This window comes from Macaca thibetana, chromosome 9 (assembly GCF_024542745.1).
Source record: "Macaca thibetana thibetana isolate TM-01 chromosome 9, ASM2454274v1, whole genome shotgun sequence".
In the NCBI taxonomy this organism is placed as follows: domain Eukaryota; kingdom Metazoa; phylum Chordata; class Mammalia; order Primates; family Cercopithecidae; genus Macaca; species Macaca thibetana.
Window position 1 is genome coordinate 43,372,276 of NC_065586.1, and position 22,666 is coordinate 43,394,941.

Genomic DNA, 22,666 nt, shown 5'->3' on the forward strand with positions numbered 1-22,666 from the left:
GGAAGCACCACTTGAGCCCAGGAGGTGGAAGCTGCAGTGAGCCGTGATCGTGCCACTGCACTCCGGCCTGCGTGACAGAGTGAGACCGTCTCAACAACAACAAAAAGACAACAAAAAGACACTCAGTTAAGAGACCTTAACTTCTGTCTGATTTGTTAACCATGTCAGTGTTTTTTCTTTTGTTTTATTCTTTGGTCTGTCTTCTCTGCCTATTCAGAGCTGAGGGTTCTCCCTGCACCTGTAGGAAGTCATCTGTACTCTGAAACCACTGTGAAGGCAGGGACTGCTTACGTCTCTCTCCAGCAAGATCAGGTTAGTTCTCTAAGGGTAGTGAGGAAACAATTCTCTTGACCTCAAATAAATATTAAGGCCCAGCCCTGCATAAGGTGAGGCCCCCTACGAGGTGGTAACTGTGCCCCACAGAGGCAGGGGGCCTGGGGCACACCTTCAGGGGCCCATAAGACACCCTTGACTCTTCTTCCCTTACTACCCAAAGCCAATCTGTCCCAGCCCAACTGACCCTGCCTGTGTAATGCTCTGCGTGGGTCCCTCCTTCCTAGGCCTCACTGGTAAAACCTCCATTCACTGGGGTGCTTATGGGAGCTCACCAGTTCCCCAACCAGCCTCCACAATGACCTTTCTTTTCCTTCCTTTCTCCTTTCCTTTCCTTTTTTTTCTTTTCTCCTTTCTCTCTTTTCCCTCCCTTCCTCCCTCTGTCTCCCTTTCTCTCTCCCCTCCTTTTTTCCCCCCTTTTCTCCCTTTCTTTCTTTCCCAGGCTGCAGTGCAGTGCCAAGATTTAGGCTCACTGCAACCTCCACCTCCCAGATTCAAGCAATTCTCCTGCCCTGGCCTCCAGAATAGCTGGGATTACAGGCACTCACCACCACGCCTGGCTTTTTTTTTTTTTTTTTTTTTTTTTTTTTTTTGAGACGGAGTCTCGCTCTATTGTCCAGGCTGGAGTGCAGTGGCATGATCTCAGCTCACTGCAACCTCTGCCTTCCAGGTTCAAGCAATTCTCCTGCCTCAGCCTCCTGAGTAGCTGGGATTACAGGGGCAAGCCACCATGCCCGGCTAGTATTTTATTTTAGTAGAGACGAGATTTCACTCTATTGGCCAGGCTAGTTTCAAATTCACCCGCCTCAGCCTCTCAAAGTGCTAGGATTACAGGTGTGACCACTGCCTAGCCAGAATGACTTTTCTACAAAATCTGACTGCGTCCCCTGCTGAAACCCTGAAGAGGCCCTACAGCGGTTTGAGGACTGAAATGTCAGGTAGAACGTTTGAGACCCTTGGCTGGACCTGGCTATCTCCAAGCCCTGCCTTGGAGCACTTGATGCCGGCCACAGAGAACCCCCTTCCCTCCACCCAGTCTCGCCAGACACCGCAGACCCTTGCTTGCCCCCCAGGCCTTGGTCCACAACACTCCCCTCACTCCATTATCCTTTCCCTCTCGCCCAAAGAGGGCGAGAAGATCCAGGAAAGCCTCCCTGATGCATTTGCCTCAGAAGCGCAGGCGCGGGGGTCTCCACGCTTCAGGGACCGCTGGCATTTTTCCGGGGCTTCCCGGGGAAGATTTCCTGCGGTGGGCGCGGGCCTGGCCTACAGGCTCAGCGTCAAGAACCGTTCGCGTCCGCCTGGTCTCGCACCTTCCCCAGCGGGGTGCGGCCGTGGCAGGAGGTTGAGGAGCGGAGCCCAGGGCGGTCGCGCGGCTCTGGCCTCCTGGAGGGACGCGGACCAGGCGGGGAGCGAACCGGGAGGTCCCGCGCGTCTGGCCCCCTGCCAAGGTGGCTGCCCCTAGCCCGCACGCAGCCCAGGCCACTCCACACCCGCTCTCGCAGCCCCTCCCCGCCGCCCCGGGACACGACCCCGCGTCCCCTCGCGCGGCTTCTGTCTGCGCTCGGACACACACAGCCGGCAAAACTTGTTCAGCCCCCGGGAATCTCCGCCCCTCCGAGGGCCTCCCAGCGCCGGGTTTCAGAGACCGATGTCGGCTCCTCCCAGCTCCCAGTCCAGTGCGCAGGCGGCGGCGTGCGCTCGCCCTGGGTCGAGAGGGGGTGACCTGAGGTGCCTGGCCACGCGGGGTCCAAACCCGGAGTGGCGACGAAGGAGACGCAGAAAGAGGAAGTGTCCTGAGAGCCGGGCTAGACAGGCGTGGGCTCCCCGCCCCTTGGGGACTCCGCAGGAGGGCACCGCCCCGGCCAGGCCTACTCAGAGAGGGGCTTCCCGCCGGGGCCAGGAGGGCTGGGGCGAGGTCCGGAGCATGCAGCCGCCTGTGAGGGGACGGGCAGGGATGCGTGGCCCTCAGCCCGAGGGCAAGCGATGGCCTGGATGCTGTTTTCTGAAGTCCAAAATCTTGGCTGTGCTCCCCGGGGAGGTTCGCTTCAGGAGGTGGGCGGCCTCAGTTGCTGCAGGGGAGGCGACAGCAGAGGTTTAAGGGGCTGAATTTGCTTTTGAATCCTGCCGCCTCCAAACGGAAACTCGAGTCCCTGCTGTCTCCATGTCCTGTCCCACCTGGACTGGGGCTGGTGGAAAGGCCCGCTGCAATGGAGCTGGAGGACAGGATCAGATGGTTGCCTTAGGGGCTCCATCTTCCGGGGAGGAAAACCACGGGTCTTCTGGAGGTTGGGGCCCAAAGGCCAAGGCTGGGAGCAGAAGAGGCCTGTGGGAGGCAGTGGTGGAGGCTCAGAGCTTGTCAGAGGGCCTCGGCAGTCTCGTGGAGAAGCTGACCATCGGGGCCTAGGATCAAAACATGCTGTGTCAGAGGAGGCGCCTTCTGCACTTTGGGGCACCCACAGATGATTTTTAATATGTTGCAGGTCTTGGTCAACTTGATATTCTTAAGGTGGTAAAATTCCCCTTTCAAAGGTTTCTTTGTCAAATAATGAAATGTTCTAAAATTGCATGGTCGGTTGCACAACTCTATGGATATGCTTAAAAAAGAATTGAATGATACATTTTATATGGGTGAATTGTATGGTATGTGAATTATATCTCCATAAAGCTGAACCCAGTAACAGACCCACACAAATGTGCTCAACTGATTTTTTGACAAAAGTGCAAAAGCAATTCAATAGGGGAAGAACAGCCTTTCAACAAATGGTATTGGGGCAATGGGCTGTCCATAGGTGAAAAAAAGAATTTCAGCCTAAGTTTCACACTTTATACAAAAATTAAAGGATAATATACTAAAATGCAAAATGTAAAACAATAAAACTTTTAGAAAAATGGGAGAAAATCTTCAGGATCTAGGGTGAGGTGAAAAAATCTCAGACTAAACACCAAAAACATGAGCCATAAAATGAAAAATTGATATACTGGATTTCATCTGAACTGAAAATTTTTGCTCAATGCACAACCGTACTAAGAGGATGAACAGAGAAGCTACAGGCCGAGAGAAAATATTTGCAAATCACATATCTGACAGTCTAGCATCTAGAATATGCAAAGAGCTCTCAGACTCAACAGTAAGAAAAGAAAAACAGCGATCCAATTAGAAAAGGGCTAAAAGACATAAAGAGACATTTTTCCAAAGAGGATATACAGATTACAAACACACACGTGAGAAGATGTTCATTAGCCATCAGGGAAATGCAAATTAAAACCACAATGCGATATCATGACATACCTGTCAGGATGGGTAACACACAACACCAAATGCTGGTGAGGATGCAGAGAAACTGTATCACCTACACTTTGTTGATGGGACTGTGAAATGGCACACCTACTCTGGAAAAGAGCAGAAGATTTTTTAAAAAATGAAACATGCAACTACCATATGACCCAGCAATTGCACTCCAAGGCATTTACCCCAGAGAAATGAAGACTTACATTCACACAAAAAATCTGAACATAACATAGCAGGTTTATTTGTAATAGCCAAAATCTGAACACAATCCAGATGCCCTTTATGAGTGAATGGTTAAACAAACTGTGGTACCTCCATACCATGGAATACTACTCAGCAATAAAAAGAGACAAATGACTGATTCACACAACAACCTGCATGAATCTCCAAAGAAGTATAGTGAGTGAAAAAAAGCTAATCCAAAAAGGCTACCTACTCTATAATGCCACTTACATATAACATTACTGAATCCAAAATTATAGAGATGGAGAACTGATTAATGGTTTGGAGGGGTTAAGGAGGAGGTGAGGTGGGAGGGAAACAGGTGTGGCTATAGAAGGGCATTTGGAGGGATCCTTGTGGTGATAGAAATGTTTCATACAGTAGTTTGTCCTTATCCTGAGGGGATACGTTCCAAGGCCCCCATGGATGCCCAAATGCTCATATAGTATCAAACCCTATATATACCCTATTTTTTCCTATACATACCTATGATAATTTTTTTTTTTTTTTTTTTTTTTGAGCTGGAGTCTCACTCTGTTGCCCAGGCTGAAGTGCAGTGGCACTGCTCACTGCAACCTCCACCTCCCAGGTTAAAGTGATTCTCTTGCCTCAGCCTCCCAAGTAACTGGGATTACAGGCACCTGCCACCACGCCCAGCTAATTTTTTGTATATTTAGTAGAGATGGGATTTCACTGTGTTGGCCAGGCTGGTCTCAAACTCCTGACCTCAGGTGATCCACTTGCTTTGGCCTCCCAAAGTGCTGGGATTACAGGTGTGAGCCACCGTGCCCAGCCCATACCAATGATAAAGTTTAATGTATAAATTAGGCACAGTAAGAGATTAACAACAATAAGTAAGAATATAAAAGAACAATTATAATAATATACTATAATCAAAGCTATGAGAATGTGGCCAAAGCATTTATAAACAAAGTTAAGACAAGTGACAGACTGGGAGAAATGTTTGCAACATTTACAACCTACAAAATATTCTTATTCAGAATAGGTACAGAGTTTATGTGAATTCAAGCAAAATATAAACAACCTGATAGAAAAATGGGCAAAGTCTATCAATAGGCATTTATAGAAAAAGAATACACAATAAGAAACATATAAAAAGATTTTCAGTTCATGCCTGTAATCCCAGCACTTTGAGAGGCCAAGGCGGGCAGATCACTTGAGGTCAGGAGTTCAAGACCAACCTAGCCAACATGGTGAAACCCCGTCTTTACTAAAAATACAAAAAGTAGCCAGGCGTGGTGGTGTGTGCCTGTAATCCCAGCTACTCAGGAAGCTGAGGCAGGAGAATCGCTTGAATCCAGGAGGCAGAGTTTGCAGTGAGCCAAGATCACACCATTGCATTCCAGCCTGGGTGACAGAGCGAGACTCCATCTCAAAAAAAAAAAAAAAAAAAAAAAAAAGAGATTTTAAAATTCACTTATCAGTTTTATGCAAACTAAAACAAAATGTGATTTTTCACCTATCAGATTGGCATAAATTAAAGAAAACTGATAATAAATCTTGGCAAGAATGTAAGGGAGTAGGAACTCAAAAACACTAATGAGGAAGTATTCAGTGGAATGGTCTTAGTAGATATTTATTATACATATTACATTCTAAAGCATATATATCTTTTGACTCATTGTTAAACTTAATTTAGAAATCAGGCTGGGTGTGGTGGCTCACGCCTATAGTCCCAGCACTTTGGGAGGCCAAGGCGGGGAGATCACGAGGTCAGGAGTTCGAGACCAGCCTGGGAACATGGTGAAACTCCATCCCCACTAAAAGTATAAAAATTAGCCAGGCATGGTGGTGGGAGCCTGTAATCCCAGCTACTCAGGAGGCTGAGGCAGAGGAATTGCTTGAACCTGGGAGCTGGAGGTTGCAGTGAGCCGAGATCCAGCCACTGCACTCTAGCCTTGGTGACAGAGCAAGACTCCGTCTTGGAAAAAAAAAAAAAAAAAGAAATCAATGTTACCATAGTAGTTTCGCATGTACTAAAGGGAATATAGAGGAGGACTATTTTCTCCTTTTTTTTTCTGTAAATGTCAAAAGAAGTGGAAATGTTCATTCAGTGGGAGAGAAGTGACATACAGTCACCATACATCCCTACAATGAATACAACATACCCATGAAAAAGAATGAGGTGGTCCTACACATACTGAGTTTAAAATAAAAATCTTCAAGACAAGGGAAAAAAAGAAACAAGTTGTGGAACTGTATTCTAGTGTGATCTATTTCATGTTGTTATGTGTATGTTTGTGCAAGCAATATGGATATAAATACATAAACAGTTTTGTAAACATGTTTGCCAAACTGGCCAGTAGTTATCTCTGGAGGGAAAAAAAGAGGTGAGGTTGGGGCAGGTGGAAGGGGGCTTTTCACATTTTGTTCTGTATCCTTCTGTATCATTTAAGTTATGTACAGCTAGAATAAATAGAAACTTGCATGTTCATGCACACACACAAATACACACACACGCCACAGGCATAGGAAAAAAAGGAAGGTGTCTGTTTCTGAAGATCTCTGCAAAGCCTATAACCACTGCCGCTAATCCTCTCAGGCTTCTGAGAATGACAGCCACCCTCATGGGAGCGTTGATTGCCCCAAATGTTTGCTTTAATCAATGCAATTAGCAGAACATCAATTAGGCTGGAAGGCTGAAAGGCTCTGAAGCCTTTTGATTTGCAAGAGCCTTGTTCCTGCCTGCTGCTCTGTGTCAGGCTTTCCATCTTTCTTAATTGGTGACTCTGACTTGTAAACTTTTCCACTATTCCCCCAAACTGCATCGTCTCCTTTTCCCTAGCTCTCTGAAAAGTTTCACTGAAAAGTTTCACTGTGTCACTAAAGCCAGACCACCTGTGAGTTATCTATGTCTCCACCCTCATATCTGGTCAACCACTAAACCCTCTGGAACTGATCCCCAGAAGTCTCTCAAATCTGGCTACCTTACTCCATCTCTACTGTAAGCACATTACTGCCTCTTACCTGGAATTTGAATTTTGAACATCAGAGCCTTGAAGAGACAGTTCCTCTATGGCTCAGCACTGCTTCCTGAAGTAAATTTTTCAGCTTTCCTCTGATTCTGTGAGTTGCCTTGTATACCCCCAGCCCATCGCGCGCGTACTTCATATCAACTCGTTTTTGACTGAAGCTAGCCAAGTCATTTTTGGTGCTTGTGTCCAAAGAATTCCCAATGAACCCTGCCCTTCTGCACCAGATAAAATTTTACTCATCCTTCAGGATCCAAGTCAAGTGTCCGTTTACTCATTCATTCATTCACTCAACAAATATTTACTGAAAAATACCATGAGCTAGTGCTGTGCTAAGTGCTGAAGATTCTTGACCACATGAATCCCTAACTATCTCCAAATGAAGAACTTCTGGGAGATTTCAGGTGCCGAAGTTAGTTGTATTCCTTTCTTCGTGCCAGCGTTGATCTGGGTAATTGATTAATTACCTCATATCCACATTCCCCATCCTCCTCCCCCGACAAGCAACCATATTAATTGGTTTGATATGTATTTGAATGTATTATTGTGAAATGCATACTGTAATTTTGAGATTAAAATTCAGGAGTGCAATAATCCAGGAGAGAGTTGATGGCAACTTGAACCACAGGTGTGTTAGCTTCCTATACAAGAAATCCCTGCATTTAAATGAGAACAAAACCCAACAGAAAGCTGAAAAAAATACAACAGAAAACCCCAAACTAACAAACAACGTAAGATGCAAATCGCTAATAACGAGAGAAATGCAGATTAAAACAATAATAGCACATTGCATCTGCTATTTTGATAATAATTAGAAAGCTGATCTCTATCCCAGAGAAAGTTCCACGCAGGATCCTAAGGGAATGTGTATGAGGAAGTTCATTGCAGCCTTGTTTGTGGCCACGGGGTGGTCAGGACAGCCTGGGTCACCATCACTGGGAGGATGAATGGGTAAAATGTGTATCAGATTTGGGGTAAGCACTTTTCACGCATTATCTCATCTTTCTTTCAAAACATCCCTAAGATAGTGGAACTTTTCACAGCATTCCCATTTTACAGACGACAAAACAAAACCTATCCTCTCCTACACACAAAGGCTGCTTGTCCTCCGGTACATTCGTCCTAGTTTTAGAACGAACACACGGGGTTCAGGGCCTCAGCCCCATCCTGCGGTCTCAGAGAGGCGTCCCCCTTTCGGCCGTGGGCGACCTCGGGCCTGGGCCGCCAGCACCGCGGACAGCGCCAGGCGCGGGGCGGGGCGACCATGGAGACGTCACGACGCGCGGAGTCTGAGGGGCGCGCGCCCGTGGGCGGCTGCGTCACGTGATCCAGGTAATTGGCACGGTGCGCGCGCACCCCTTCCGCGCAGCCCCCTGACCTGCAGCCTCCGGACCTTGCTGCAGCGTGGACTCCGCCCGCCCGCCCGGTGAGCGCGGCGGCCCGCCCCTTCCCGATCCCAGCGCCGCTGCTTCTCCTGCCGTTCTGGGGATCGGCGCCGCAGCTCCCCTCTCCCGGGTCCTGGGGCGCCGCTGCCCGCAGTCCTGAGCCTGGCCCGGCCGGGGGGAGGGGGAGGAGGAACAGACCGTGACCTTGGCTTCGCCCTTGACTGGCCGCGGCCTCCCCCGGGACCCCCAGCCCATCGCGCGCGTACCACCCGGCTAGTCCAGGGTCCTGCGCAGAGGAGCGGGCGTTCGCGGTGGGTTTCTTCAGCCCAAGGACTGCCGACTGCCCCGCGCCTTCTGTGGCCAGGGGAGGGCCCAGGGCTGCGGGAGCTGTGCCGGGGATGGGGAGGGTCAGCGCTGTGCGCCTGGCGGAACCCGTAGGCAGCTTCGGACGTCCAAGGACCCTAATAGACTATTTAAACCGCGGTCTCCAATCACAGATGAGAAAACTGAGTCCCGAGAGAGGGCGGCATGGCCTGAGGTCGCTGCTAGCATGGAAAGTGCTTCTTCCGCCCCTAGGGAGATGTGGAAGGGTGACGGGGTAATCCCGAGGCCACAGCAGGCTGCAGTACGCATTCGCCGAACCGGCGAGACCCCTTTGACGCCCCTGGTCCGCCTGGCTCAAGCAGGCGCTAGCATCCCCTCCCCAGTGTCTTGGAACAGGCCCCATCTAATTAGAGTTGCGGTTTGTTGCTGAGCAAAGCTCATCCGCTTCTCAGAAAGTGGGGTCAGAGTAGACCTGCTGCTGAGAGAATCCAGGCTCTGCTGCTGCCCAGCTTGGAGGGCCCTCTGGGGAGAACCCTTCCCGGCCTCTGTTTACTGATCTCTGCAATGGGTGCATTAGGGAGCAGTCCTCACTAGGGCACCCCAGACAGGGTCATGTGTAGGGGAGTCTTAGTGGGCATGGTGTCGGCAGTTTTCTGGGGTTGGGTTGAGGTTCTGAGATTGGGTTGGGGATGCTGTGTGACCGTGTCTTCAGGAGAAGAGACCCCCAAGAGATACCCAGGGCGACTCTGCTGGAGTCTGGACTCGGCAGGGGGTTGCACAGGGTACCTGACTCTCCTTGCTGCTGTCTTTGACTGTATGGGCAGGAACTAGCAGGGCTGGCTTGGGCTCTGGCTCTAGATACTGAGCCCTCATGCCCTGCTGGGATGCAGGTGGGGGTGAGTGGCAGTCTGCCCTCCTGCCAGGCTGGGTCAAGGCCACAGCAGTGTCCAGTGGCCAACCCAGACTGCTTAGTGTTTATAAAACACAGTGTTCCTGCACCGGGCCATTCTGGACACAGCCAGACTTTGTCCCTATCTGGCCCAAACTGCCCCATTCCCCTGTGGGGGTGGGAGTGGGGCCGGCAGAGGGAGCAGCTCTGACTCAGCTGATGGAAATTGCATCGCTAAGAGAAATCTGGCTTACATCTTGACTGCAGTGATCAGGGCACAGTCCCTGGAACCACAAACAACCCTGTCACTCTCCAGCTTAGCCTCTTGCACCTCAGTTTCTCTGTTTATAAAGTGAAACTGATGTGAGTGCTCACCCCATAGGATGTTGAGAAGAATTAAATGAGCACAGTATCTGTCCCAGAATCAGTGCTCCTGATGGTGCCTATTATGTTTATTCCCATGACGATGGTCTTAATATCTAGTTTCCTTGCCATAGACTGGGGATGATAGAGCGTCCTGGGTTGTTGGATTCTTTTTGATGCTCCAGAAGACTCTCCCTGATGCTTCAGGAGCTCCTGGGCCCAGTGGCCGGCTGGGCTGGCACAGACTTCTGTTTGCCCAGTCCTCTGGGATGGTCAGAGGTGGAACAGGAGTTGGGACCCTGGCTGCCTGACCCCAGAGCTCATGCCTGGCGCTTGGAGAGGTCCTGCTTCCAGAGGAGCCGGCCCTGAGTGCCCTGCACTCTAGGGCTTGGCATCACTGGCTGGTGGGCTGGGCCACATGGCCTGAAGCCTGAGGGGCTGAGCATGTGGGAGGGAAACTTAGGGCACTCAGAGGCTCCCAAGCTCACCTCCCTCCTCCCTGCAGTGGAATCTTTTTTGTTTTGAAATTTTTCTCTGTTCAGGCTTGCTGCTGGTTGCCCCAGGAGCCTGTCCTCCCTCCATCAAGGTGACATTACCCCTTTCCTCTGGCTTATGTGAGTTAGAGGGAGGGCTGTGCCCAGCCCTCTGATGAGGCCTGACCTTTTGTGCAAAGTCCAGCCAGTGAGTTCCTGGTGACGTGGTTGAGCTGATGGCAGGGGTGAGGCAGAAGGGTGCAACAGGTGGCCTGTTGGCTGAGCACACCTGACCAGGAGCATTGGCTCAGGGCCCGGCCTGGGCAGTACTTGGGAGCTAGTTATACCCCAGAATGCACATTTTCTGGGGCCTGAGCTGTCCAGGGGTAGGGGACTCCTCCTGTGTGGGCGACCCCTGGTGGGGTGGTTCTTGCACCCAGCTTACAAGCTGGGCAGTCTGGGCAGGAGGGCATTAGCTGGTGTTGACGGGGAGCTGCTCTGTCCAGGCAGTGGCTGTGTTGGAGCAGAGGAGGGGGTTCTGCTTACAGTTGTAGGGTGGGGAACAGAGATCCCACATCCTGCATCATGTGTAGGATGAAGTGGCAGGGGTATGGGGTGATCTGGGACCTCAGCGGGCCCTATCAACCCCTAACCTGCTTGGATAGGGAGAGTTGGGGGTTCTTCAGGATTGGCAGAGGCTCTTAGAACTCTTACCCTCTGAGGAATGGGGGAAGCCCCCATCACTGAAAGCCCATCACTGAAAATACCAAGATTAGGTATTTTCCCTGGGAAGGCACAGGTAACAGAGTGAGGTGAGATGAGCTGCAGGGCCTGGTTCCCCCGGCCTGGGTGGGTTTCCAGTCTGTAGCTGCCTGGGCTGTTAGCTGTCTTGAGTGGCACTGGTCCTGGGTGTAAGCTCTCAGGGTGTCCAGAGTATGGGAGCCAGGGAGGGCAGTTCCAGTCCAAGGGCTGTGCTGGGCCTGGGGGCTGCCTTCCATTCTGCTCTTCATGCCCCTCCAGACCTTAGCCCTTCCTGCAGTGAAGTGGGGTCATTGTTGGGCCTAGTGTCACCATCCTTCTGGCTGGGCCTGGGAGAGAGGGCACTCTGGGCCAGGATCGCAGTCACAGGTAGTCACTGGTCACTTTTGGTTGCAATGACTAGAGCCACAGACCTCCTGAGATGCTGTGTCTCTATCATCCCCTGACACCTGTGCTCACTGGATGTTTTTGTCCCTGCTTTTCCCTGACCATGCACGACACACCTGGCCCCTGGAGGACTCCCTGTCCTGGTTCTAGGGTGGTGGGCCTGTGACCCACTCCTTCTTGGTGGTACTCCCTGCACCTGCCCTGTGGCTCTCTGAGTGGGCTCCAGGACCTAGGTTGAGTGCTCCCTGAGGCAGGGCCTGGGTTCATGTCTCTGCCCAGGCTTTGGGGGCTATCAGGGAAGGAGTGTGGTCTGGGATGTGTGGGGCACAGCAGTGCTGGGGCTCAGGGCTGTTCGATGTCTATTGGAGTTTACTGAGCTGGGAGCTCCCACCAGACAGTAAGCCCAGGGAGCTGGGAGAGTGTCACATTCCCAGTCTCATCACTGCCTAGCCTGGCACCATCTGCCCAGTGGGATTGACAAGTGCTGATGAGCGGACAGTGGCTTGGTAGAGCCTCTTCCTGTCTTAGTCCTGTCGTTTATGCCTCTCCTTCATTGCCTGTGTCCAGAATGAATCAGCTGAGGCTGTTGCCATCCCGTCTTGGGGCACAGGCTTTGAGGCTTCTGGCCGCACATGAAGTCCCAGTGTTTGGCTGGCGCAGCAGGTCCTCCGGGCCACCGGCCACCCTCCCAAGCAGCAAAGATGGAGGCAGCTCCAGTTACATGGAGGAGATGTACTTCGCCTGGTTGGAAAACCCCCGGAGTGTCCACAAGGTCAGCACCCCCACCCTGCCCTGGGCCACTGCAAGGGAGGGAAGCCCCCAGGGGCCAGGCTGTGGCAGGGCAGTGGGGAGAAGCAGCTTGCTTGCTGTGTGATCCTGGGCAGGTTTCTTTGCCTCTTAGGTCCTCAGTCATCAAAGCCTGTTGCTTTCCAGTTGCTGGATCAGGCAGTGGGCGGTGGTTTTGATGGAGAGGCCCTGGCCATGCCCTGCTCTGCCACACCTGAGCCCTGCCGTGCCCCTTTGTCATGCTCTGCTGTCTCCATATGCCCCCTTGTATGTAATTAGGGACATACATGTTTGTGTATGTATTGATCTGATAGAATAAACGCTTGCTGATGGTAAAGAAAAAAATTAAATCAGATGGGAGGATGAAAAGTGAAGTTGCTCTCTGACACCTTCACCTGTAGTGGAAAGCAGTGCAGTCATATGATCCAAAGCCAGAAGGTATAAGAAGTTACACAGTCAGAAAGCTCCCTCCTAATCTAGCCTCGTCTGCTCAGTTCCTGCTGTCCTCTAACTTAGTGTCCTCTATATCCTTTCAAAGACTTGCATTAGGTAAACTTACTGCAAATGTTAACTCTGGATTTGTTTCCCTTTATGCAAAAGTAACCTGTAACACATACTATTTTGCTCCCTGCTGTTTCACTTGGTGATGTATCTCCAAGATCTTTCCACATCGGTACATAAAGAGCCTCATTGTTCACTCTGTCCAGCTGTGTAATATTCCATTGCATGTATGTTCCACCCCTATTCCTGCTGACAGACATCTGGTTCATTTCTAGTCTCTGGCTGTGGCAAACAGTGCTGCAGCGCGTCATCTTACACCTTCATCATCTTGCACCTGCACAGCCATCTGTAGGATAAATTCCCCAAAGTGGAATAGTTAGGTCCAGGAGTAGCTGTGTGTATAATTTTTTTGTTTTTCTTTTTTTTTTTTTTTGAGACGGAATCTCGCTGTCGCCCAGGCTGGAGTGCAGTGGCTGGATCTCAGCTTACTGCAAGCTCCGCCTCCCGGGTTCACGCCATTCTCCTGCCTCAGCCTCCCGAGTAGCTGGGACTATAGGCACCCGCCACCGTGCCTGGCTAATTTTTTGTATTTTTAGTAGAGATAGGATTTCATCGTGTTAACCAGGATGGTCTCGATCTCCTGACCTCGTGATCCGCCTGTCTCGGCCTCCCAGAGTGCTGAGATTATAGGCCTGAGCCACCGCGTCCGGCCTGTGTGTGTAATTTTAATGGGTATTGCCAAGTTGCTTTCCATGGGGATTGTACCAACTGAGCCTCCCACCAGTGCCGTATGGGAGTGCATGGAAGACAGCGCTTTTATATTGTTCTTCTGGAAAACACATGCAAATGCCTGTATGTGTTCACATCTGCTTTTTGCTTCTACACAGAGAGTAGCAGCCATACGTCCTCTTCTGCTTCGTTCACTTTAAAACATATCTTGGCAATGTTCCATATCCACAGTACCGAATGTACCTTTTTAAAAAGACTATGTAGTCTTCCACATTCTAAATGTAAAATCATTGTTTAGCCAGTTTTCTATGGATAGCCATGTAGGTTGTTTTTCCATTGTCATTTTTATAAACAGTTCTGCAGGGAGCATCCTTGTATGTACATGTAGGCACCCTGGGAAGACCCTGAGAGCTGTGGTCCTCAAGGAAGACCTGACACTCCCTGGGGCCCCAGCCTGGTCCACCCCTGGCTCTTCCCAGGCCCTGACCTGGCTGCGTTCTTGCTTCTGCCCTGCCTAGTCCTGGGACAACTTCTTCCGGAAAGCCAGTGAGGAAGCCTCTTCTGGCTCTGCTCAGCCACGGCCCCCTTCTGTTGTCCGTGACAGCAGGTCTGCAGTCTCAAGCCGGACCAAGACCAGCAAGTTAGTGGAGGACCACCTGGCTGTGCAGTCCCTGATCCGGGCCTACCAGGTGAGGGGCAACTGAGGCACAGCCTGGGAGGCTGCACTGGCTCCTGGGGTGTGGCCAGGCACTGAGGGGAAGGGATCTCAGCTCCAACATCGTCTCCCCAGAGAGCCCTTCTCCTTGTCCTCTACTGAGCAGCACCCACTTCTCTAGCCAGTCTTTGCCACATCACCATTCAGAGCACTTACCACCTGCTTGAATTTTTTTTGTGCATACTGACGTGTGCTTGTGGTCTGTCCCTTGCACACACCATGCCCCAAGTATGTGGAGGAGCACTTAGTAAGGGATCAGTTCCTGTTGAATGAAGGGTGAGTAGATTAACCCTTGTTAATTCTGTTTTCTCCTCTAGAATGGGCATCCCAAGAGCACAGGGACTGATACAGCAGGTGCCTAATTCATGTTTATGGAATGAATGGTTCAGTAAACAATTCTCCCCCACCAGTTGCTCCTCCTGGAGGCTTAGGCTCTCTCAGGCTGGGCCTCTGCTCTGTCAGAGTCCCAGTGATGGTCTGTGTTTTTGGTCTTCATCGGACAGGACTAATTGGAGGACTGCTATGGTGTTCAGGCCATAACAAGCATAATCATTTGGAATATCTCTGGGAACTGCTGGCAGGAGGTATTCCGTCAGGGAAATGTGAGGCAGAAGCAAGCCACTGCAAGGCTAGGGTACAGGGGGGCATTAGCAAATGGAAATGATGCTTTGCTTCTGAATGAGGTGCCCAGTGTGTGGGATGGAATGGAGTTCCCCGTACACCACCCACCTGGGGATGGAAGAGGGAAGGTGTGCAGGGTTGGACTCCCTTGCTGGCCTGAGGACCCATCAACTGTGGGCCACCTGGGAGCAAACCGCAGCTAGTTGTATTGTGTCTTTCCTGGCTGGCTGAAAGAAGCAGTGATCTAACCCTTGACTTCAAATATGAAGAGCAAGGACGTAAAACTGTATATTAAATACAGGGAAATGTTCAGGGTGCTGCCCGAGAGCCTTATCTTCTAAGCACAGGTCTCAGCCCTTCAGTAGCTCTTTGTTCTTTGATTAACCAAGACGAGGCATTAGTTTTCCTGGCAGGGTGGCCTCTGGATTCAGGTGTGTTACTCTCTTGTGCCTGGTGTGGATGAGCTCCCACCAGAAGGGCTGCAGCCCCTTACAGGCCAGTAGCAGGCACAGCTCTGGTTAGAATCACCTGCACACTGTACTGAAAAAACCACTGTATTGTTACAGGCATTTTTAAACATATAAAAGGCAGAAGGATAGTGTGGTGAACTCACCACCCATCAATCATGATCAGCCTCGTTTCATCCATTTCTCCCTTAGCCCCCGCTCACTGCTGGATTATTTTGAGGCAGATCCCAGATACAGCATTTCATTCATTGAACATTTCAGTATGTATGTCTAGAGAAAAGGACTCCTTAAAAAATGTGCCATAATACCATTATCACATCTAAACATAATAATGCTTAATATGAAATATGCATTTGATATTTGTGTTTGCTTTTTGTCCTGTGCTTTCTTTTTTTCTTTCTTTTTTTTTTTTTAGACGGAGTTTTACTCTGTCACCCAGGCTGGGGTGCAGTGGTGGTATCCTGACTCACTGCAACCTCTGCCCCATGCATTCAAGTGATTCTCCTGCCTCAGCCTCCTGAGTAGCTAGGGTTACAGGTGCTTGCCACCACGCCTGGCTAATTTTTGTGTTTTTAGTGGAGATGGGGTTTCACTATGTTGGCCAGGCTAGTCTTGAATTCGTGACCTCAAGTGATCTGCCCGCCTCGGCCTCCCAAAGTGCTGAAATTATAGGCGTGAGCCATTGCGCCCAGCCTGTGCTTTCTTTTTACTGCTTGTTTGAAGCAGGATCCAGCTAAATCCACAGGTTGCAGTAGGCTGATGTGGCTCGTACGTCTCTTGTACTTTGCAGGTTCCTCTCTTTTTATGATGTGGAAAAACCAGGTGGTTTGTCCTGTAGGGTTTTCCCGAGTCTGGATTTTGCTGATGGCTTCCTCATGATGTCATTTCATCTATCCCATTGTCCCGTGTAATTTCTGTACTTTGACAATTAGATCTAGAGGCTCGATCCCATAGACATTTGATTTTTTTTTTTTTTTTGAAAATCAACTTCCTAGTGGTGATGGTGATGGCAGTTAGCAGCTGTGGATAGTGATTTCCTAGAACCATTAACTCACTAGGGGTTGCAAAAATGGTGATATGCCAATTCTGTTTTCCCTTCTTTATAAACTGAAGTCCTGCTATCAGGAGAAACTTCCCTTTGTTAACTCTGTTTATCCTGAGGTGCAGATTGTGTAGGAAAGACGGATCACTGCTTGATTTTTTTCCTTTTATTCACTGATTTTCAAAATTATGAGGTGATTACCTAGCACACTCCAGAAGTGACTAATGGAAGTTTATCTTCCTTTTTTGGATTCATGTGAATACATGAGTGTAAGCATATTTGTTGAATTTCAATCTGCTGTAGATGTACTGTCCTTACAGTTGCTCAAAACCTCTTCATATTCCCAGCACTCATGGTGTTTGAACACTGCTTTGATGTCAGTGTAACAAGATGCTCCAAGCTGAGCTTGTACATTTCTGCCTATTCCAGAACTGTCCAGGTCTCTGGCTGTTTCCTGCTATTGGTTTGATCATTACTTCTGGGCCATTTCAGGAATCAGAGCCAGGAAAGGGTTTATACTGATGCTTCTAGCGTGCTGTACATGTGGGATTTGGGGTTTGTCCTTGACCCTGTCAATCTTACGGCACCATTGCCTTTTAGAGATGACAAAAAGATGCCAGTACAATGGCTTGTTTGATTTCCCACAGCCCACATGCAACAATCTTAGAATTTCTAACAATTCTTTTATTATTTTTTTTGAGATGGAGTTTCCGCCTTGTAGCCCAGGATAGAGTGCAATGGCACGACCTCAGCTCACTGCAGCCTCCACCTACCAGGTTCAAGCGATTCTCCTGCCTCATCCTCCCAAGTAGCTGGGATTACAGGCATGCGCCGCCACACCCACCTAACTTTGTATTTTTAGTAGAGATGGCGTTTCACCATGTTGGCCAGGCTGGTCTCGAGCTCCTGACCTCAGGTGATCCACCCACCTCAGCCTCCCAAAGTGCTAGGATTGCAGGCGTGAGCTACTGCGCCTGGCCAGCATAACAATTCTAACACTATTACGACTGACTGGTAATAAAAAAGACTTTATGAATTTTTTTGTTTGTCTTTAGGGAATATTCCATTAGTCAGTTGGGATAGTTTCTCTCTGTGTATTTATGCCACTAAGTGGACATATTTATTCACTTGATTCGTTTCACTTTCAATTTTTAAGACTTAATTTTGTTGTATAATAATTAAAATATTTACAAGGTTTGAAAGTCAAATCTTCAAAGCAAAATAAGTTCTTGCTTAAAACTCTGGCTTCTAGCCCTGCCTCTCTATCCTATTTTGTCGCCTCCCCTAGATGATAATTTGTTTTATGTTATTTTTTTTTATGATTTGCCCTTCTAATGCATATATTTATTTGTGTCTTCTCTTTCTTAGATAATGGGTAGTTCACCATACACACTTTTCTAGAATTTGCTTTTTTGCTTAACAATATTTTTTGGAGACTACCTTGTAGTATCAGATGGGGATTTTCCTTCTTCCTTTTAATGGAAAATCATGGAGTGCTCCACTGTGTGGATCGCCCATATCCATGTGCCAGTCTCCTGCTGATGGGCAGTGGGGAAGTTTCTAGAATTTCACTATTACTAATAGCACTGCAGTGAACACCTTCATGCATAGGTCTTTTTCCTGTTTTTGCCAGGTGCATGTTGTACTTCTAAACCGGGTTGAGCTCCTGCCAGCTTACTGGCTGTGGCTGGGTCTTCTAGGCAGCAGTGAAGTGGCTGTGGGGCAGAGACATGGGGAAGCTTAACATTTGGAAATGGGAAGAGCAGGGCTGGGGCCCAGAGCCTCACCCTGGAGGAGGTCTGTCCAGCTGGGTCCCAGCCCCACCCTGCTCTTTTCCCTCCTCCCAGATCCGTGGTCACCATGTGGCCCAGCTGGACCCCCTGGGCATTCTAGATGCAGACCTGGACTCCTTTGTGCCCTCAGACTTGATCACAACCATTGATAAACTGGGTAAGACTGGGGACACTTCCTCAGGACAGCTATGGCAGTGCCGTGTGGGTGGCCCGGTAAGGGGCCCACGGGCCCAGGGGACATCCTGATCCTTGGGAATTCATGGGGCCCAGGGAGCAGCCCACAGGGCCTCCTTTCCACCTTGCCTGCGTACTGCCTGTTTTTCCTGAGAAGGACGCCTGCCTGCCACCTTCCTTAGCTTGTGCCCCATATGTTCAAGCCTGAGAGGCTTGTCCTCCCTGCCACCCTGGGCTCACTCTCACTTCTGCTCCCCAGGCTGGACCCAGAGGGAGGGCACTGGGGAGACTGGGAGGTCTGGTGAGACTGCAGGACTCCACCTGGGCCTGACCTCCCTCCCTCCACTCTGCTGCCTGGGGCTCGGCCATGCCTCCTTCTCCAGCCTTCTATGACCTGCAGGAGGCTGACCTTGATAAGGAGTTCCAGCTGCCAACGACCACCTTCATCGGGGGCTCTGAAAACACCCTCTCTCTGCGGGAGATCATTCGACGCCTGGAGGTGAGCACAGGCGGGTGTGTGGGGCGCGGCCGAAGCAGCTCTTCGGAGCTCGCCAGAGGACGGGAAGGCACTGCCTTTTTTGTTCCAGACAGCAGGGATGTTAGCCATCCCTCCTCCCTGCTCCTCATGGCGTCCCAATGTGTCTCCCCAGAACACTTACTGCCAGCACATTGGCCTGGAGTTCATGTTCATCAACGATGTGGAGCAGTGCCAGTGGATCCGGCAGAAGTTTGAGACCCCTGGTGTGATGCAGTTCTCCAGCGAGGAGAAGCGGACACTACTGGCCCGGCTGGTGCGCTCCATGAGGTTGGCACCACCCGGAGGGCCAAGTGGCTGGAGGTCCTGCTCCAGGGCTTTATGAGACGTCGCACGGCCTGCCTAAGAGAGCAGGAGGGTACCACAGGAAGGCAGGACTGGATCGGCCTCACCGCTGGCTGCAGGGAGGAGAGTTGGGACCAGGTGTTTAGGCAGTTTGGCCAAGAGCTGGCCCAAGGCAGAGCAGGTTAGGTGGGCAGGGATGAGGCTCTGGGAGAACAAGACAGCAGGATACTGAGCAAGGCCAGAAGTGGCGGGAAGTGGCTGTGGGAACGTTTGGGCAGAAAGTTATCCCTGGTGTGGAGTGAGTGTGGCCGCATCACCTGTCTGCCCACTGGACTTTTCTGAAGCTGGGTCCCGCAGGGCTGCAGGGCTAGGGGAACACCTGACTCAGCGGCTGGATGCAAAGTGGATTCCTGAGCAGCGAGGTGTGGCCTGGAGTTTGGATTCAGCTGGGTGGAGATCTTTGGGACTTGGCGAAGAGAGCCCTTGGAGTGTGGCAGGAGGGTAGTGGGCTAGGAGTGGGTGGGTGGTGGCCTGTGGGAGAAGCTTGGCTATGAGGAAGAGAGAGGGTGGCAGCTGGGAAAGGGTGTAGGCAGAGGCCTTCAGCTGGGAAGATTCCCAGCCTCCCCTAACCCTGTGTTCCTTGCTGGGTGGGACAGGTGTATCCATGGTGTGCCCTGGACCATTTGACAGAAGGAGGCTTTGTGACTTCCTCTGTCCTGGGCATTCAGCTCTGAGCACTCGTGAACAGTCCCTGTGAGCCTCAGCCCCATCCCTCTCCATCCCTTTCCCTCTCCTCTCCTCTCCCCATCCTCTCCCCAAGCAGGTTTGAAGACTTCCTGGCCCGGAAGTGGTCCTCAGAGAAGCGGTTTGGCCTGGAGGGCTGTGAAGTGATGATTCCTGCCCTCAAGACCATCATCGACAAATCCAGCGAGATGGGGATCGAGAATGTCATCTTGGGGATGCCACACAGGTGGGTGCCCCTCCCCGCTGGCATCTTGCCCATTCTCTTCCAGCCCAGGGGACAGAGGTGGGAGAGATGAGATGGAAATAAGAGCAGAGGTGTTGGTGGGACCTGGGGGTAGAGGTGGGTTTTTGGACAGTTCTAAGTCCCTGGGCCTGGCCTTCTCATCACAGAAATTGCCAGGCACTCGGCCAGAGTCACCTGGGGCCGGGTACTAACCAGGTTATCAGGCACCCTCTCTCCCTGGCCATGTTGCTGCTGTCCCTAGCAAGGGTGAGATTTCAGAAAGGGGTGCAAAGTGCTTCTTGAGGTTCCTGTGAATAAGGAGAGGTGGAGGGGTTTCTTCCAGGGAAGGGAGGGCAGGGCCTGGGCAGTTGTTCCCAGGTTGTGTCTCCCACAGGCAGGTCTGTGGAGATGAGCCGAGGGTCTCTGACCTGGCTGCAAGCTGACTGCATGTTTCCCTTGACCTTGGTGAAGATCTGGGAGGCTTGCTCAGCAGTGGGGCGTTACCTCTGAGCTGGAGCCTGTGAGGAAGCAGGAGGGGGAGTGCAGCCTGGGGGACGGAGACCTCTGTGGCTGGGGTCCTGCTGAGTGGGTGTGTGCACATGTGCAGAGTGGCCTGTGGGAAGGGCCCTGGGCCTTTCCTGTGACCAGGGAGCTGCTTGTGCTTAAGCTAGCCCAGGGCTGCATCAGCATGAGGGCATCCAAATGTGTGGTGCAGGGGTCCCCATCTGTGGCTGGCCTGCCAGGAACTTGGGGTTTGTCTGTCATGGGGGGCCTGGGAATGCCCAGTGTCTGGTCAGAGGGTTAGGCAGAGCTGGCCTAGTGACCTGAGGCAGCAAGGAAATACAGGACTTCGGGCCTCGGGCCATTACAGCAGCAGGAGAGGATGGTGCCTGGTGATCGGGTGGCCTGAGGAGGGCTCTGGGCATGAAGGGGCTGTATTAGGCCAGGCCAGGCCAGGCCTCCACAGTGGGGGAGGGAACCCTGAGGCCTACGGGCTTTGCCAGGTGAGAGCCCGGCCCCTCTGGCTCCAGGGGCAGGCTGAACGTGCTGGCCAACGTGATCCGCAAGGACCTGGAGCAGATCTTCTGCCAGTTTGACCCCAAGCTGGAGGCGGCAGACGAGGTGGGTGCCACGCTCAGGTCCCGGCACCCTTGGAGAGCTGGGTATTTGGGAGGTGAACTGGGGAGGGGCTGGACTTGGGGCTTCTGGGCTGAGATAAACCTTGAGATAGATGCATGTGGAGAAGCCAGCAAGAGGCTGGGTGTTTGCCTGAGGCCCCTAAGGCTTTTGGGAGCAAGGGCTGCAGTCTGTGGTAGCTGGGAGGGCCCTTGGATGATCTGGGTCAACCTCCCTGTTTTGAGCTAGGGAATCTGAAGCCCAGAGATGCAAAGTCTTGCTGGAAGTTGGCTCAGCTCTGCTCATGTGGCTGTGCCTCCATGTCCAAAGTCCTGTCCATCAGCCAGGAATGACTCCCTTGCTCGTTTGTTTGCCCAACAGAGCCTTGGGCAGTGAGGATGGTTTTCTTTACCCATCAACCTGCTGAGGAAATGTTGTTCCTGTGCCCACCCCCTCCCTGGGAGGCCTTGGCCAGGCCTTCAGCCCAGACTGCCTAGCCTCTTTCTTTCCTTTTCTTTTTGAGACAGAATTTTGCTCTTGTTGCCCAGACTGGAGTGCAATGGTGCGATCTCAGCTCAATGCAACCTCTGCCTCCCGGGTTCAAGCGATTCTCCTGCCTCAGCTTTCCAAGTAGCTGGGATTATAGGCATGCGCCAGCACGCCTGGCTAATTTTTGTATTTTTAGTAGAGATGGGGTTTCGTCATGTTGGTCAGGCTGGTCTTGAACTCCTGACCTCAGCCTCGGCCTCCCAAAGTGCTGGGATTACAGGCATGGAGCCACCACTCCCGGCCAAGTGCCTAGCCTCTTTCAAAGTCCTGCCCATCTTCCCTTTCAGTAGCTCTGTGGGTCCTCTGGACAGTGAGCCTGGCACTCCCTCCTCTGTATCCCTTTGCTGTCAGGACTGTCTTTCCTGCTGTCTCCAACCTGCTGCCGTGTGTGTGTGTGTGTGTGTGTGTGTGTGTGTGTGTGCGCGCGCGCGCGTGTATGTGTGGACCCATACCTACTGGCTCCTAGCCTAGGTCTTTCTGACATCCTGTTCCTTTTGTTCTAGCACTTTCAGCCTTCTAAGCCTCAGTTTGCTCTTCTGTAAAACGGATAAAAGCGATGAGTCAAAGATGTGTGTATACTGGAAAACTTGGCCAAAGGATGTTTAAATGAAATTACTATTTTTTTTCAACTGAAAAAGAAATTTGATTATTGTAAAAACAACAAAACAGAAAAGTTATACAATGAGAAGATGTTCCTTAGTGAGACTCCATTCTTGTGGCCAATTTTGTTTGTGTGCTTCTGTTGTGTTTAGGTGTGTACTTCTAGAAACATTTCATGCTGATACTGACAAACCTCTTTGTCCAGCACAGCTTTATTTGTAAGAGGCCATGGGCATAGCCATGACGCCAGGTGGCACCTTGCTGTTTTCACTTAACAAGTTGTCATTGTTTCCTGCCTGCACACAGGCTTCTTACAGCTAGAGCATCCCTTGTGCTGGACCTTGGGCTGTTCTAATGAGGGTCCTT

The 22,666-nt window shown here is 51.1% G+C and overlaps 2 protein-coding genes across 12 annotated transcripts in view; one reads left to right on the forward strand and one right to left on the reverse strand.

The window, feature by feature from the left end:
- Nucleotides 1-22,666, reverse strand: part of LOC126963224 (mitochondrial import inner membrane translocase subunit Tim23) — a 901,060-nt gene that overhangs the window by 509,193 nt on the left and 369,201 nt on the right. The window lies entirely within an intron of this gene.
- The window catches only part of OGDHL (oxoglutarate dehydrogenase L), a 28,492-nt gene continuing 13,950 nt past the window's right edge, over nt 8,125-22,666 (forward strand). Inside the window, exons 1-8 of one of the 11 annotated variants that reach the window (XM_050805301.1) lie at nt 8,125-8,172; nt 11,988-12,192; nt 13,955-14,125; nt 18,129-18,231; nt 18,632-18,747; nt 18,899-19,053; nt 19,892-20,038; nt 21,067-21,157. In XM_050805301.1, the coding sequence (XP_050661258.1) occupies nt 11,989-12,192; nt 13,955-14,125; nt 18,129-18,231; nt 18,632-18,747; nt 18,899-19,053; nt 19,892-20,038; nt 21,067-21,157 (987 nt within the window). In that variant the 5' untranslated portion in view covers nt 8,125-8,172; nt 11,988. Of the gene's footprint in view, nt 8,267-8,309; nt 8,537-10,639; nt 10,661-11,987; nt 12,193-13,954; nt 14,126-18,128; nt 18,232-18,631; nt 18,748-18,898; nt 19,054-19,891; nt 20,039-21,066; nt 21,158-22,666 lie in introns of those variants that run through there. The other 10 variants (XM_050805304.1, XM_050805302.1, XM_050805305.1 and 7 more) reach the window with 10 other exon arrangements.